This window comes from Triturus cristatus, chromosome 4_1 (genome assembly GCF_964204655.1).
Source record: "Triturus cristatus chromosome 4_1, aTriCri1.1, whole genome shotgun sequence".
NCBI classification, from domain to species: domain Eukaryota; kingdom Metazoa; phylum Chordata; class Amphibia; order Caudata; family Salamandridae; genus Triturus; species Triturus cristatus.
Window position 1 is genome coordinate 803,037,322 of NC_140585.1, and position 14,408 is coordinate 803,051,729.

General features: G+C 43.9%; 1 protein-coding gene across 2 annotated transcripts in view; it reads left to right on the top strand.

Moving 5' to 3' along the window:
• Positions 1-14,408, top strand: part of XPOT (exportin for tRNA) — a 464,061-nt gene that overhangs the window by 308,005 nt on the left and 141,648 nt on the right. For both annotated transcript variants that reach the window (XM_085653409.1, XM_085653408.1), the window contains 3 exons: positions 816-1,054; positions 7,668-7,953; positions 8,816-9,005. In XM_085653409.1, the coding sequence (XP_085509535.1) occupies positions 816-1,054; positions 7,668-7,953; positions 8,816-9,005 (715 nt within the window). The remainder of the gene's footprint in view (positions 1-815; positions 1,055-7,667; positions 7,954-8,815; positions 9,006-14,408) is intronic.

The window sequence follows — 14,408 nt, forward strand, 5'->3', positions numbered from 1 at the left end:
GTGGTGACCACTCTAGTGGCTTGCTTCCTAATCTCTAAAAGGCAAACTCTGATTAAACGGTATGCTGATGTAAGCTTTCTTCTGGTGGTCAGGAAAAGTGCTTATCTATGCAAAACGGTTATCAGAGCACACATATTTGCATTTTCTATAAAATTACTTTCATTGATCAGGTTCCAGAACAGCAGTGTTAAATGCTTGCAAACCAAAAAACATAAGTACAAAACGTTCTCATTTACAACGCCAATAGCTCTAACTTTTACCAATGCTAGACCGATTGCTTTGCAAATGTTTGTTTCCCTTCCGATTGTGAATCTCTCATCAGTGCTAGAGCTTTCTTATTTGCTGCCTGAAAATAAATAATTGTGAATCGCTAGTATCCCTTTGTGGAGATAAAAAAGGCAGCCCACATTTTTTAAATTTTTTATATTATTCAGATGTGATAACACTTTTATTCTTTGCACACACACTTTTCCACTTGAGCACAGCAACATCACCGTTCATGTCTCCTTTAGCAAAATGTGTTCAAATTGGAAAACAATTAATGAAAGTTTTTTAACAAGAGCTTGGGATAAATATGGAGTCAAGATTTCACAGTATTGTTCTCCTGAAAAGACTTGTTTCAAATGCGTTTATTATTAAGTGTGTCATAGTTTGGTGGAAGCTTTAATTTTTTTATGAACAAGTTCAAGAAAATAGTAGTTTTACTTCATTACTAGACACAATTGGGTTGCTCCTGTTTTTCCTAACATGTTTATAATTTGTATTAAATTGTTGTTTTATGTAGGGTTATAAGCACATTATTATTTTTGTTTCAGGAGAATGGTTTTCATGGCTTGCTAACTAGTGATGATCAGCTCTTTATTTACGAGGCAGCTGGAGTGCTGATTGTTAACAGCGACATACCAGCAGAACAGAAGTGGCTTCTGATGAGAAAGTTGTTAAATCCTTTGCTGGAAAAGTTTAAGATTGTATTAGGAAAGCTGATGACCGAGAAAAATGAGGAGCGACAAGCGGTACTGGCAGACTGCCTTAACCATGCTGTCGGCTTTGCCAGGTGGGTTGGACCACATATATTTAATCAGTTATTTGTTTGTAAGCGTATTTTTAATTATATTCCATTTCATTTTTTCCATTTGAAATGCACTCTTCTTATCACTCTGGTGTCCTTGGGACTAAAGACAATTGGCATTAAAGGATTAAAGGAATGTTTAGACTGTCCGCTAGGGAGCGTGAGGCTTTCTCCTCCACAGATGCTAGTTCCATGGTGTTAAACCCTTTCTAGATTGCTCTTATGTCTAGTTAACAAGCATTCTTTGCTTAATACAGTTGTCAGCATCCTAACAGAAGCTCATTTTGTGGTCTCTATCATGGCACACTTATTAAACCATTGTTCTCTTTTTTTCGATTTAAAACAGGACTTTCACTGGGGTATAGCTATAAAACACAAATCAAATAGGTACATATAGAAATACAATACCATTAAACCAATTAATTTACTCCGGAGGGTAAAAGTAGTGGGAAAAAAGTTGACGCATTAACCAAAGGGTTTATTTAGCATGTAGGATTATGTGGAGACGCGTCTAAACCACCACAGCTGCATCGGAGGGCCCTTCCTGTTAGTGTCCGATGTACTGTCCTACTCAGACAGAATGACCTCATCTGAGAATATAAGCCTCTAGTGCTCAAATATCTGCTGAACTAAATGGGTATGCAAGTAAAGGAGCCTTGATCCTTTAATCTAGTTAATTGCAGCTAGAACTGGACGATGATGGTTACAAGCTAGCAGCAAAGATGCCACATGCATAAAGTGTAAACGGCAACATATGGGTATTTAGGCTCTAGTCGAGAGAATAATCTCATCATCTGAACTGCAGGGTTCGGCTTAAGTTAGAGCTTGCTTTTCAGTGAGAAGGCAATCTTTGCACCCAGCATGATTTTCCTTCATTTATTCATGTGAACAGATATGCTTGCACTAATTTCTGTAGCTGTGTAGTCACTAAGAGTACTCGATTGTCAAAGTGCCCTTTAACATGGGATGTGTTATGGAAGCCAAGGGATGACCAGCCCAAGAATGCATACTTGAGCACCCCCACACAGGCAACACCAAAGTCTGGGATGAGGTTACAAGAACTGTAGAATGGATGACGTTCCCATCCCCTTACACACCGATTCACTTCAACCCAACATTTCCCCCGGCAAATCAACCAGGACCCTTTGACGCATGGCGAGTGGGTGGCTGTCTCACACTATCAGATCTGTTCCATTATTTTTACATTTTAACTTTCGAACATTGCCAACGCGACTTTGGCCTCCCTCCCATGGAACACTATAACTATCTCCAACTTAAACACTGGGCATTAAACCCGGCGATTAGGAAAGCAGCCACTTGAGAATTGACACCTATAGAAAACTTTGTTAGAAGGGTGGGCTCCACAAGAGGAGTAATCCCATTTGTATATGCCCTATTGTTATCTACGATGCACTCGCCTAGACCACGCTATATTGACTTCTGGAACACACTAGGGACCGAAATTACTGAGGGACAGTGGAAAACCCTCTAGAAAATATTGCCAAAAACAATCATTCCATGGGTATGAGGGAAGCCCGTTACAAAATACTCTAGGATTGGTATCTCTATCCCACAAAATTAAAGCAGCTCTTCCCGGATACCTCTGATCGGTGTTGGAGAGGCTGTGATTTGCTGGGGGACTTCCACCACATTTGGTGGGACTGTTTGATGAGCTGCCCTTTCTGGACGGGCATTCTGGCACAGATTACTGATATACTGGGAAACCCTATTCCTGACAGTCCCAGATTGGCACTACTGAGCCTCAGAAATAGCTATTTGCAATACCAGATGTAGGGATATAAAGCTATTATGTGGGTTTGTCTAGGGGCAGCCAAGTGTGCGATCGCAGCAGTATGGAAGAAGAAAGAAGCGGCCGCCCTGACTCAGTGGCACTCCCGTCTCTGGAGGGCAATCATGATGGAAAGAGTGGCGGATATATTTAGAGATGATTTTAAAAACTTTGAATATTGCTGGGGCACCTTGGTGGAATATCTGTTGCGGGGCCTGCCCCTGACAACGTGCCCTCCTACCATAAGAGGACTGCACCTCTTTCAGTTCTAAACTAAGAATACCATAGCTAGACCAACCTTAACAACCGACTTTGAATACGTGAGTGATCTGTCGCCCCTTCTATAACTGCCGATAGAACATATGGTCTTTTTGACTAGTGCTGCCACATCCTACACCTACAATTATACTGGGGAACCGTTTTTATGTGTGGGGTTGGAGGGAGGTGGGGGGGATTGTTTATGCTTTGCAGATTTATGAGTTATCAAATGACTATTCTGATTATGTAAACAGATACAATATACCCAAATCTAACAAGCAACTGTGTAATTTACAGAGCAGTGTTAAGGCACTTGGGAATGTCGGACTCTGCTAAAGTCATTTGTTTGTGAAACTAAACCAATAAAATACATTTGAGAAAGTGCCCTTTAACATAATGAACATCTTTGCAGCTGGTGTCCTTTGTCAACAGTTGGTCATGGACTTAAATGCTGTCTCAGGGGACTGTGTTTGAAGATGCCATCAAACTGGGTGCCAAATCATATATTAGTTGAATTATATGCAATGCCTTTGGATGACATCAGCCAGCTCCTGCACATGTAAAGTGAAAAGAATGTGCGAAAATATGGAAAGGGTCAAGACTGCATTGCCCTCCTGTGACTTTCCATGTTTTTTGGTTGCTTTTTGCTACAGCTTAACTATCTCTCACAGATCACAGTCCATCAACCAGACCTGCAGTCTACATGTAACACATCTGTCTCCCATTACCTACTGTTTAGGCAAAGCTATTTAGGCTGTCTCCTTAACTGCCATGGCCTTCTAGTCTTCCAACGACATAATCTCTTGCCCTTCTAGTACATCTACCCTCTAGCTTTTAGCTGGCTCGCACAAGCTGGATCTACTCATCTCCTTGCCTGGTACATCCACAATATAATGTACAAGTGAAAGCCTTGGGAGTTGAGGACGAGCAGGTAGCAGTAAGCTGGAGAACATACCACTTAGGTAATTTATTGATTCAATAGTGGAAGAAAATGCCTCCATTAACATCAAAGAGGGTGATCCTTCTGTATAATAAAGGTTGTAACTCTGTTATAAAGCAACAATATTAATTTGATAGGAAAATAGCGATGATCAGAGACAAATGTGCAGCAAAAACAGTGGGAATGGAGGTATTTTGAGTACACCCGTATAGGAGTCTGCCATGCTGATGCGCCGTTCATTGTACCCTGCAGAGTTGTGCACTCAGCAGGGAAAGACTTGTGTTTTACAGAACATTAAGGCAGCTAGCAAGGGAGATACTCTAGCAGGGACCGGCCTTGTTTGCACTCCAGTGTGGCCTACAGAGGTTGTGCTCAAGGCAAGGGAGAGGACAAGGAGATGCAATTGTCCCACAGAGGATTGTTTCTTGCAGTGCTGGAAGTGATAACCACAAGGAAGTGGGTCTGCATCAAGTGGTAAACTTGCAGTTAGTTTGCTTGCTGCCGCCTATACAGATCACTGTACAAGAGGTTTTGCAACTCTACCAGCTTTTCTCCTCCATCAGAACAGAGGTACATTCCATAATGAAGGCACATGCACTACAGTTGGAGAAATATCTTAGCTGTAACAAGTATAAGAGTGTAGGATTGTTGCAGAAGTTTTTCTGCATGGAGAGGACAGCAGGAAGAGGACCTTCTAAGCCACTCACTCCTCCCTCCAAACTCCCCCATAGCTATATCCTTTGTTGTTTTGGTTTGTTTTCTCACTGTGTCCCACAGAAGAGGAGCATAGGCCTGAACATTTTGCTTTTGATACGCTTGCCATTCACCAACTCTAATTCCATGTTCAGGATAAACGGTTTCTTGTTTGGAAGCTTAAGTTGGCGAGGGGGGACTAGACAGGGTTGTTCATTGTCACCACTTTTGTTTCACTTGTTATTGACTCTATGGACTGTTGGTTCTGAAAGAAGCCCAACTAAAAGGCTTTTGTTGGTCAGATGTTACAGAAGACAGAGTGGCTCTATTTGCAGATGATATTCTTTTATTCATTGTGGATGTTAGCTTCTCTTTTCCTAAACTGATGACGTTTGTTTGGAGAGGTAGGTGCTTACTCTAGTTTTAAGGTTAATTAGGGAAAGTCTTCCCTTTTTCCGATACAGTTTGAGGCATTCAAGGCCTACTTTGATGAACATATTAAGACTTATGTGGATGGATTACCTTACCTGGATATGGCAATCTCCTGGGATCAAAACACCTTTTACAGGCATAACCTTGCTGTTCTGCGTAGGGACTTTAAGAATGATGCTGTACAATGGGCTCCTTTATCATTCTCTCTGTTGAACAGAGCAAACCTATAAAAAATGATATTTTTGCCAAGATATTTATATATCTTGCAAAAAGATAATTTTCTACAAAATACTCCATTCTTGGCTGGAGAAGTCTTTTTCTGTCAGGCCACTGACCTGATTTGCACATTCCTGTGGCCCCTGAAAGGCCCTCATATTGCTCTATCAAACCCTTAGTGCATTGTGTTGTCCTACTCGAAAGGTCCACGCTCCATTTGATGTGTTTGTCATTAGGCTGGACAGACTATTTTTGGGGGTGCACAGTTATCTTCCCTTTAGTTACATTTTGGAAATTGCCCGAACGTGTCCAGGGCTATGATAGCAGTTGTTACTGCTTGGTTCAAAGCATAGAAGCCATTAGATGAGCATAGTAAAGTGATGAGGAAAGCCCATTATAGATGGCAAGTACCGTGTTGAGAGAAGTGATGAAGCTGGAGACAAGCGGGCCTGGGACCTTATTAGTATTTTGAAGCTGGGGGATCCAGTTTGAGACAATGGAATAAATCCCTTCCCCAACCTACCAATAGAATTTGGAGTTACGTATGTTAACTACTTCATGGTCAGATCTGCTAGAGACTCAACAGATGGTTTAGATGTGCAGAAATGATCTCTCCCTCTAGAGGCTAGTGTTTTAATGGAAGAATTCGCCAAATGGTCACCCCACAGATATTATTTAGCATGACAAATGATGGGTGACAAGGAGAAATGGATAACAGATCTGGACTGATTTTGACTGGAACTAGGCCCTTTCCTACCTCAAGGAGGTTACTATACAGCCTTTCTTCAGATTAACATAATTAAAAATCATATATAGGGTTTATTACCACAATACACAGCTCTAAGCAGTGGGATAAGATAATAGTCCTGTGTGTATGATTCTCCAGTGAACTTTACACCATCTGGAGGTGCCGACAGTCGTATTTTCTGGGAATAAATTCATGCAGAACTATTTGGAATTTTGGGGATACAAGTAGAGATGATTCTTAACATGGCCTTCCTGAGAATGAATGGGTATAACACATTGTCGTAATATGTGAATCCTGTATAATGTTGGCCTGTTGATTGTGCTCAGACATTGCATGTGAATGACTTAACATTTTTGCGACTTTGTCCACCTAATATGTAAATGGCACCGGTGCCTTAAAGTAAAATGTGTGCTCCGGAAAAACATTTGAGGTAAAGACTTCTTGGGTGCACTCAGTATTTTATTTCAGGTTCTGATGTTGCTCTGACCGGAGTGTCACTAACCAGGACATGTCTTTCAATTGGGATGTTTCTTTGCTGCAAAGCAAGATGCTGCACGGTTATGCTTTAACGAAATTAATGATCTGTAATATTATTTGTGTCATGAACAAGTATTAAAAATGTCAAAACTTCAGCAGATACTAAGAAAAGAAAATAGAGCAAGCCACACCAGAAATGGATACAAAGTTGAAGAAATTGAATGAGGCACTTGTAAAGTGTAGACAAAACTAAACAAGGTGAAGGGCACTGCTAGAAAGCAGCAGTTACAAACTGTTGAACGGGCCTCAGAAATTAAGGCGACAAAGGAGATGAACTGTGTTCATCTAAAGGCAAATTAAATACTGGTGGACCGTATGTAGCAGTTGTAAAACCGGGTCAAAGGAAGAAGATGAGGTGGCATGTGGGACTCCAAGTTGGGACTGTGGTCAGTGGTGGTCAGAGGCAGCGGCAATTATACCTGGTTCTGGTGGTTCATATCCTCATAGAACTGCACCATTGAGTAGTAGTTTACTAGTTTTTCTGTGATCAGTTTTTGGTTATATGTGCTGCCCAAGTATGCACCATTTAGTGAGATATGTTCTCATTAAAACGCCAATAAAGATAAATAGATAGAGAGAAATATTTGGTAGATTGAAGTCTGTGTGTGTGGGATGCATTTGAACACCTATCTAATGGAGAGGACAGTCCAAGCACTGCATTTAAGTTGCACAAAGTTTTCTAAAGTTAATAATTGCCCTTTTCAGGTGCCTGAAAGGGTTTCTAGTGTGACTAAAGTCTCCTTATCCTTAGTGTTAGCAGACTGAGTGTCTGGTAACACTTGGTTGAGCCTTGCATTAAGGGAACACACATTTCCAGGAATCTCCTTTTGAGCTCCTTGTGAATTGTCATGTTGCTTATTCATATTTTTATGATGGCTTTAAAGCAGGGGTGAGACAATAAAATTGTGAATGAATATGCAGTAAGGAAAAGATGTTTTGGCGAAAATCAAATATATTTGTTTCATTATGTTTTTCCTCCATGCAGCCGAACCAGCAAAGCATTTAGCAATAAGCAAACAGTGAAACATTGTGGGTGTTCTGAGGTGTACCTTGACTGCTTACAGACATTTTTGCCAGTTCTCAGCTGCCCCTTACAAAAGGAAGTCCTTCGAGGTGGTGTCAGAACCTTCCTTCATCGCATGATTATCTGCTTAGAGGAAGAAGTTCTTCCATTCATCCCTACTGCATCAGAACACATGCTTAAAGATTGTGAAGCAAAGGATCTTCAAGAGTTTATTCCACTGATAAACCAGATCACAGCAAAATTTAAGGTATGAATCTACTCTGTCTCCTCATACATATTGCATGTGCGATGGGCATGTATGTAGGGCTGTTTGATGCTAAAATATTCTCATGCCTTGTACAATGTTCATGGCTTTGTTCCGGATGCTGTATATAGCACCAGTCTTCACTCTTCTGCAAGGATGCATGAGAACCCACATGCTATCAGTGTGAATTCCCTCCTCTCCCTCCCTAATTCTGCTTGGTCATGAGGGCGTTTGTTATGACCAGCAATCACTGATTTACTCAGTTTCTAGAGAGAAGGTTTTGTGCCTAATTCATTAGTTAGATAGTCTTCTGATTAACATAATCAATCATCCAGTATAGGTTCGCTCAGTATTCCTCCTTTTAAATTCACATCCCAAAGAATCAGGACAATTTGGGGTCTGCATGTCACTTACAGGACTTCCTCCCAAAACCTGCAACTATAATTCTACAATATTTTCTTGAAAGCTTAGAAAAACACTTCACTACAACCTGATCTCCTCTTTCCTCCACTGATCAAAGCTTGAGGTGGTTCATTCTGCAGGATGCTCTGTACAAATGTTTGCACTCGCACATACCAATCCTTGATCCTCCGTACTCTACCTCTCATCTTTTCAACACTCTACTTATGTGTGCGTGTGTGTATATATGTATATATATATATATATATATATATATATATATATATATATATATATACCACTGAAAATAAGTTGGTTAAAGTGACAAAAACCCAAACACCATTGAAATCTGCCAGTTACAGTTTAATGAAATAACTATAGTTCGTGTCTCCATTATGCACTGCTTATGAACCTACTAAATCTGTTTTTAATACCTTTTATTCTGTACCAAACGCATTTTTTCCAGACTCAAGTTTCACCATTTTTGCAACAAGTATTTATGCCGCTTCTTCAAGCCATCTTTGAAGTGTTACTCCGTCCTGCAGAAGAAAATGACCAATCTGCTGCCTTAGAAAAGCAAATGTTGCGGCGCAGTTATTTTGCCTTCCTCCAGACAGTGAGCGGCAGTGGAATGAGTGAAGTCATTGCTAATCAAGGTGAGTGTGAAGTATGTAAAAAGACGCTCAGATACAGATTTTATTACCAAAGTTATGTGTATGTTTGAGTGTATGATTGCAGTACTTTTATAGTTTTGTTCTGCTAAAAGGGTAGCCAGAAATGTGAACTCCTGCAAACCTGTTGTATGAAGAAACAAACTGGATGATTTCTTTTAAAAGATTGAGGTCATCAAGGGGTTGTCTGTGACGATAAAAAGAAAGCTCAGCTTATAACATTCCCTGTTAAGATATACTTAGGCTGACTGAACAGTTTACTCAGTACAGACTTTGGAAAGTATAAATATACATTGGTATACACAGTTCTTCAAATACTATGCCATCAATGATATTTGGTCTATATATTAAAACTAATTGTAGAAAATTCACTATAAGAGTAAGCTGCCAAATTCATTGCATTTCATTATACCATTTCACCAGACAATGTTATGCGAGTGGTTTCTCACCCATGCCCTGACCTTTGTTAATTATTCAGGCTTTGGTAGTGTGATGTTTTTTCGCAACCTTTTCCTTGATAACCAAGTTTACATATAACAAAACACTCAGGTTTGACACAAGTGGGTACAAATTAGGGACAGCACATGACAGGTTCGTAAAGCACGATAAAGGTACTACCTGGATGGAAGCTATTATCACAGTACTCAGTAATACAGGATACTCTGCTCCATCTGTCCCAACCATTTCCCCATATTCGATCATGCTTCAAGGGGTACCCTCTGGATTTGTACACGGGTCTCTCTTGTTGTTTACATCAATCTACCCCCCACATCCACTGCGACATCGTAGGGGGAGCAGGGTTTTTCCACCGGTCTGCAATGTCATGATTAGTCACCATGGTGGGTGTTCCCATGAACGCACTGTCTTCCCTTGAACCCCTGAAAGCCTCCAGGACCCCCTACAGCAGCAGCATCAAAAGCGAGAGCTGATCCTCCCAACCCAACACGTCCGTCGGTTCCCTCACCACAGCAGTCCAAAATCTCTGTATCACCGGGCACAAAGATACACATGGAAGTCAGCGGGCGTGTGGACAGCGAGGACAGGAAAAAGGCCTGCTTGATGTAACCTGGCCGGAGGACGGTAGGCACAGTAGAGGTAATAGGTCTGAACCAGATGCAGCCTGGAGGAAATAGTTATGACTCACAGTGCCATTTGAGAATCTTGCAAGCCGTCATCTTCGAGAGGCCCAACCATCCCTCCAACGCACTCTGAGGTGGTCTAGCGTTCCGGTTAATGACTAGAGTATGATAAATCAGAGAAATGCCTCCCCTGCCCAATGTGCCCATGAGGAGTTTAGCCTCCAAAGGGATGAATTCAGGGAGATGGGTATTGCGTGGTGTGTGGGTGTGGAGCGAGTGTCGTAATTGGAGATATTTTTTAATTTGTGAGGAGGTGAGTACGTAGGTGCCTTGGAGCCCTTGAAAGGTACACATGTGGGCCCCAGACCATACGTCCCTCAATGGTGTTATGGCAGTAAGATCCCATTCCCCAAATCTCTCCCGCGTTGCCACCTCCTGCAGCCATGTGCCATGCCATAATGGAGTTTGAAGTGTGGGCTTGGTATCCCAGTTAATATGAAGGAGCGCAGCTCTCTAGGTGAGGAAAACCATCCAGGTCACCACAAGGATAGTGACAGGGACCGGGGAGACATACAACATGGCTGAAACTATGTGGAAACCCCAGGGATGTCAGCTCCACCTGGTAGGAACGCCCAGACTAACCTTCACTAAGCCAGTCGTCGACCGCCAGCAGTTGTGAGGCTAGGTAGTAGAGGTTAAGGTTAGCCATCTGCAGACCTCCTTTGTATGGACATGCTGGCAGTGGACAAGGGCCAATTGTGGCCCGGAGTTGTACCAGAGAAATGATGTCACCGACTTATCCAGTCCCCAGAACTATAACGAGGCAGCTGTATCGGGAAATTTAGCAAAACATAAAGAAACCTCGGCAGCACCATCATTTTATACAGAGTAATCCTACCCACCACATTTAGCAGTAGGATTGTCATGCCTTGAGGGCCTCCTTAGCTTTCTGCATGAAGGGCCCGATGTTTAGAGACCAGGTGAGCTCAGGGTGGTCTCAACCCTTAGCCCAGGTAACAGAAGCTTAAATTTCGCACAGGAATGTCAGTTTGCCAGGACACAGTCTCGATTCGGGTCCAGATGTGCTAGGATTGATTTAGCCGGGTTAACATGAAGGCCTGAGGCTTCCCCAAAAAGCTGAAGTATCCGGAGGCACCGGGGGCCACATGATTCTGGATCCAGTAGGAAAAGGAGATCTTTCGTGTAGAGTGCGATGCAGGTCTGCACCTGGGCGTCACATCGGAAGAGGCGGGCAAGTTGCTCAGTTGCTAACAAAATAGGAGGGGAGACTGGGGCATCCCTGTCGAGTCCCTCTCCTGATAGGGAAGACATTGGAGACCACACCGTTGATCTGGACTCACGCGGTGGGGTTGGAGGAAAGCATACAGACAAATCCACGAAAGCTAGGCCCTCAACAACACCCAATCCAAGTAAGCCCAATCCACTGTGGCAAATGCTTTCTCAAGATCAAGGAGAAGTAAGGCTAGTCAGGGTGGGAGCTGATGACGATGGGCTAGCGCAACATGAAGCCTCTGCAGGCTATGCCTGTGCTCCTGGCCGGCATTAAGTCACTTTGATCGGGTTGTATAAATGTGTGTAGGACTTGTTTAAGCTGGGTGGCTAGGATTATGGCGAAGTTCTTGACCTCACCATTGATAAGGGAGATCGGACGATAAGCACAGTAGGCCACCGACAGGGTCTACGTCTTTGAAATTAATGCGATGGTGGCAGTGTCAATTTCAGCGGGCGGGATGGAAGACACCATTCTTTTCCGCCTTTGTGTAGAGAGTGAGATGTCGAGGTGTAAGGGTTTCACAAAATGCAGTGTAGTATTCCGTGCAAAACCCGTAGAGACCTGGATCTTCCCGGAGCCAAGGCAGAAATGATCTCTCCCACCTTTTCGGCCGATAATGGCTGATCCAGCATCTGGGATTCAGAGTGGGATTGCCTGTGGAGTGGTACTTCGTGTGGGAAGTGAGGATCGGGCTCAGCCTTCATTCTGAAGGCTGCTATATAAAGGCAGCTATAGTAATCTGCTAATGTTTGTGCAATATCCCGAAGTGTACAATGCGTAGAACCATGCTCATCCATTATTTCAGGTATGACTCTATTTGCCTGCGGGCGGGAGGCCAGGCAATACAACAGCTTATCATTTTACCCATAGCTGTCGATGGGCTCCCTGTTTGTTTTGCAGCCTCAAGTGACAGGAGGTGGATCTCCTCGTGCACTAGGTCCAGTTGCTGAGATACGTCACACAAGGGGTCTCTGGTAAGGCGCGCCTCAAAGTGAAGGGTACAAGCCTCCAGTTGAGTTATGTGTTGGGAGCAAGCTCTCGAATGCGGTCATTAGCACAGCTCCTAATAGTAGCCTTGCTGGCTGCCCAACGAGGTGCCAGAGGACTGACCCTCGTTGGTTTGAAAATAGTCTTTTAGTTTGTCCTCTAGCACCAGCTTGTTGGTCTCGTCGTGGAGGCATTGACATGCCACATAGGGCGAGGTTTATCCGTTGGGGACCCAAGGTTGAGGAGAAGAGTGGTCTGAGATTCCATGTGGGAGGGGTTGGAACTGGATTACCACCCAGCAGTCAATAGCTGGCAGAAAAAAAAGGCCAATATGTGAGTGGGTATGATGCGCTGCAGAGGTGTGGGTATACTGGTGATGACGAGGGTGCCACACTCTCCAGGCAACAGAAAGACAGACAGTGGAGTTCCTGTCTGAGAGGCGACAAGCAACAGCCCAACGGGAGACAGCCTGTTGCATTCATATCTGGGACAGGAACTGCATTGAAATCGTCCCCAACCACCGCAAGTCCCCCTTGGAGGACCAGGAGCACCCCAGAGATGTCCCCATGGAGGGTATCCAGGGTCACAGGAGTTGTACAAACGCATACAAGATTAACAGTGCATCCCTCAACAGTCCTCTTAAGAGCAAGGTAACGACCCTGGGGGTGTTTCACTTGAATGACAACCATGGGGAAGGAAAAATGCAGCAGGATCACCACTCCTCTGGAGCCCCTTACAAACCCATAGTGGAAGACCCTGTCTTAACCCTAGCGTGGCAGGAATGGACAGTGGTACCTCATCAAATGTGTTTCCTGAAGCATCAGGGCGGCAGGGAAGAATCTGCTTATGTATCGCAAGACTGCAGCTCGCTTCACGTCGTCCAGCAGCCCATTAATGTTCCAGGAGCGGCCCATTAATGTTCCAGGACAGTACCTGTAAAGGTCCCATGTTTTTGGGACATTTCGCACAAGCAGAGGGGGCCAGGAGCCTCCAACCTAGCAGGGCGAGTCATCCAGAGCAGTCGCTCCGTACCCATGGTGATTGGCAGTGCACCCAAAGTGTGCAGTTGAAATTACGCAAGTGCATGTCTTAGTGTGTTGTGGAACAAAAAGGCATAAAAAGACAATAACCAAACCATAGCATTATGCAAACCCATCCCCCAACAACCCTTGCACCCTATACTTCCACCCCAGAAGCATCTGTCACCCATAAACTCATAACATAAGCACAGAACAGTTTGAAACCAGGAATGGAGAGGTTAACGCCTCCTTGGTGAAGAATCATATGCAACCATCAGGAAATGTAACACTCAGCGGGTAGCAAAATATTGAACCCAGTTGCTACCGAGCACCAGAGGAATTGAGCAGGTCATATCACAGGCCTCTGAAATAGGTTGTGTCATCCACTTGCTCGGCACGAGGGAGGGAAGAGTCTCCATGCAGGGGGACCATCCCGGTACGGCTGAATGGTCCCCGCGATAGCGTGCAGGGGGTGGCTATGGGCCCCTCCCCCAGTGAGACACATAGTCAGTCTGCTCCAGATGTTTTGCGACCCATACGAGAGTGGGTGTAGTCATGTCCAAGCTGTCTTGGGGGTGTCCATGAAGTGTATGTTGCCTGCATATACGACTCGAAGTCGTGCCAGAAACAGCAGCCTGTAGGAAAGGTTAAGTACCTGAAGCTTTTGTTTGAAAGCCGCATATGAATGGCGCTGCATTTGCACCTCTCTGTTGTAGTCTGGAAAGATGAGCATCTTCGCATTGCGGCATCTGAGGTCTGGGCGGGAGCGGGCTGCTCACAGGATGGAGTCTGTGTCCTTGAAACTGAGATTGCGAGTGATCATGAGTCTTTGCAGACCCCCACGGAGTGGCATAAGTGTCAACGCCCTGTGTGCCCTTTCAACTGAAAACCAGAGTGGTAGTGGATCTGAAGGTATCCAGGATTTGATCCAAGTTTCAAGGAATTCTGCTGCTGGAGCTCCACGCCCTCAGGACTCCCAAGAAGCCAGGTTGTTACACCTGGAATGGTT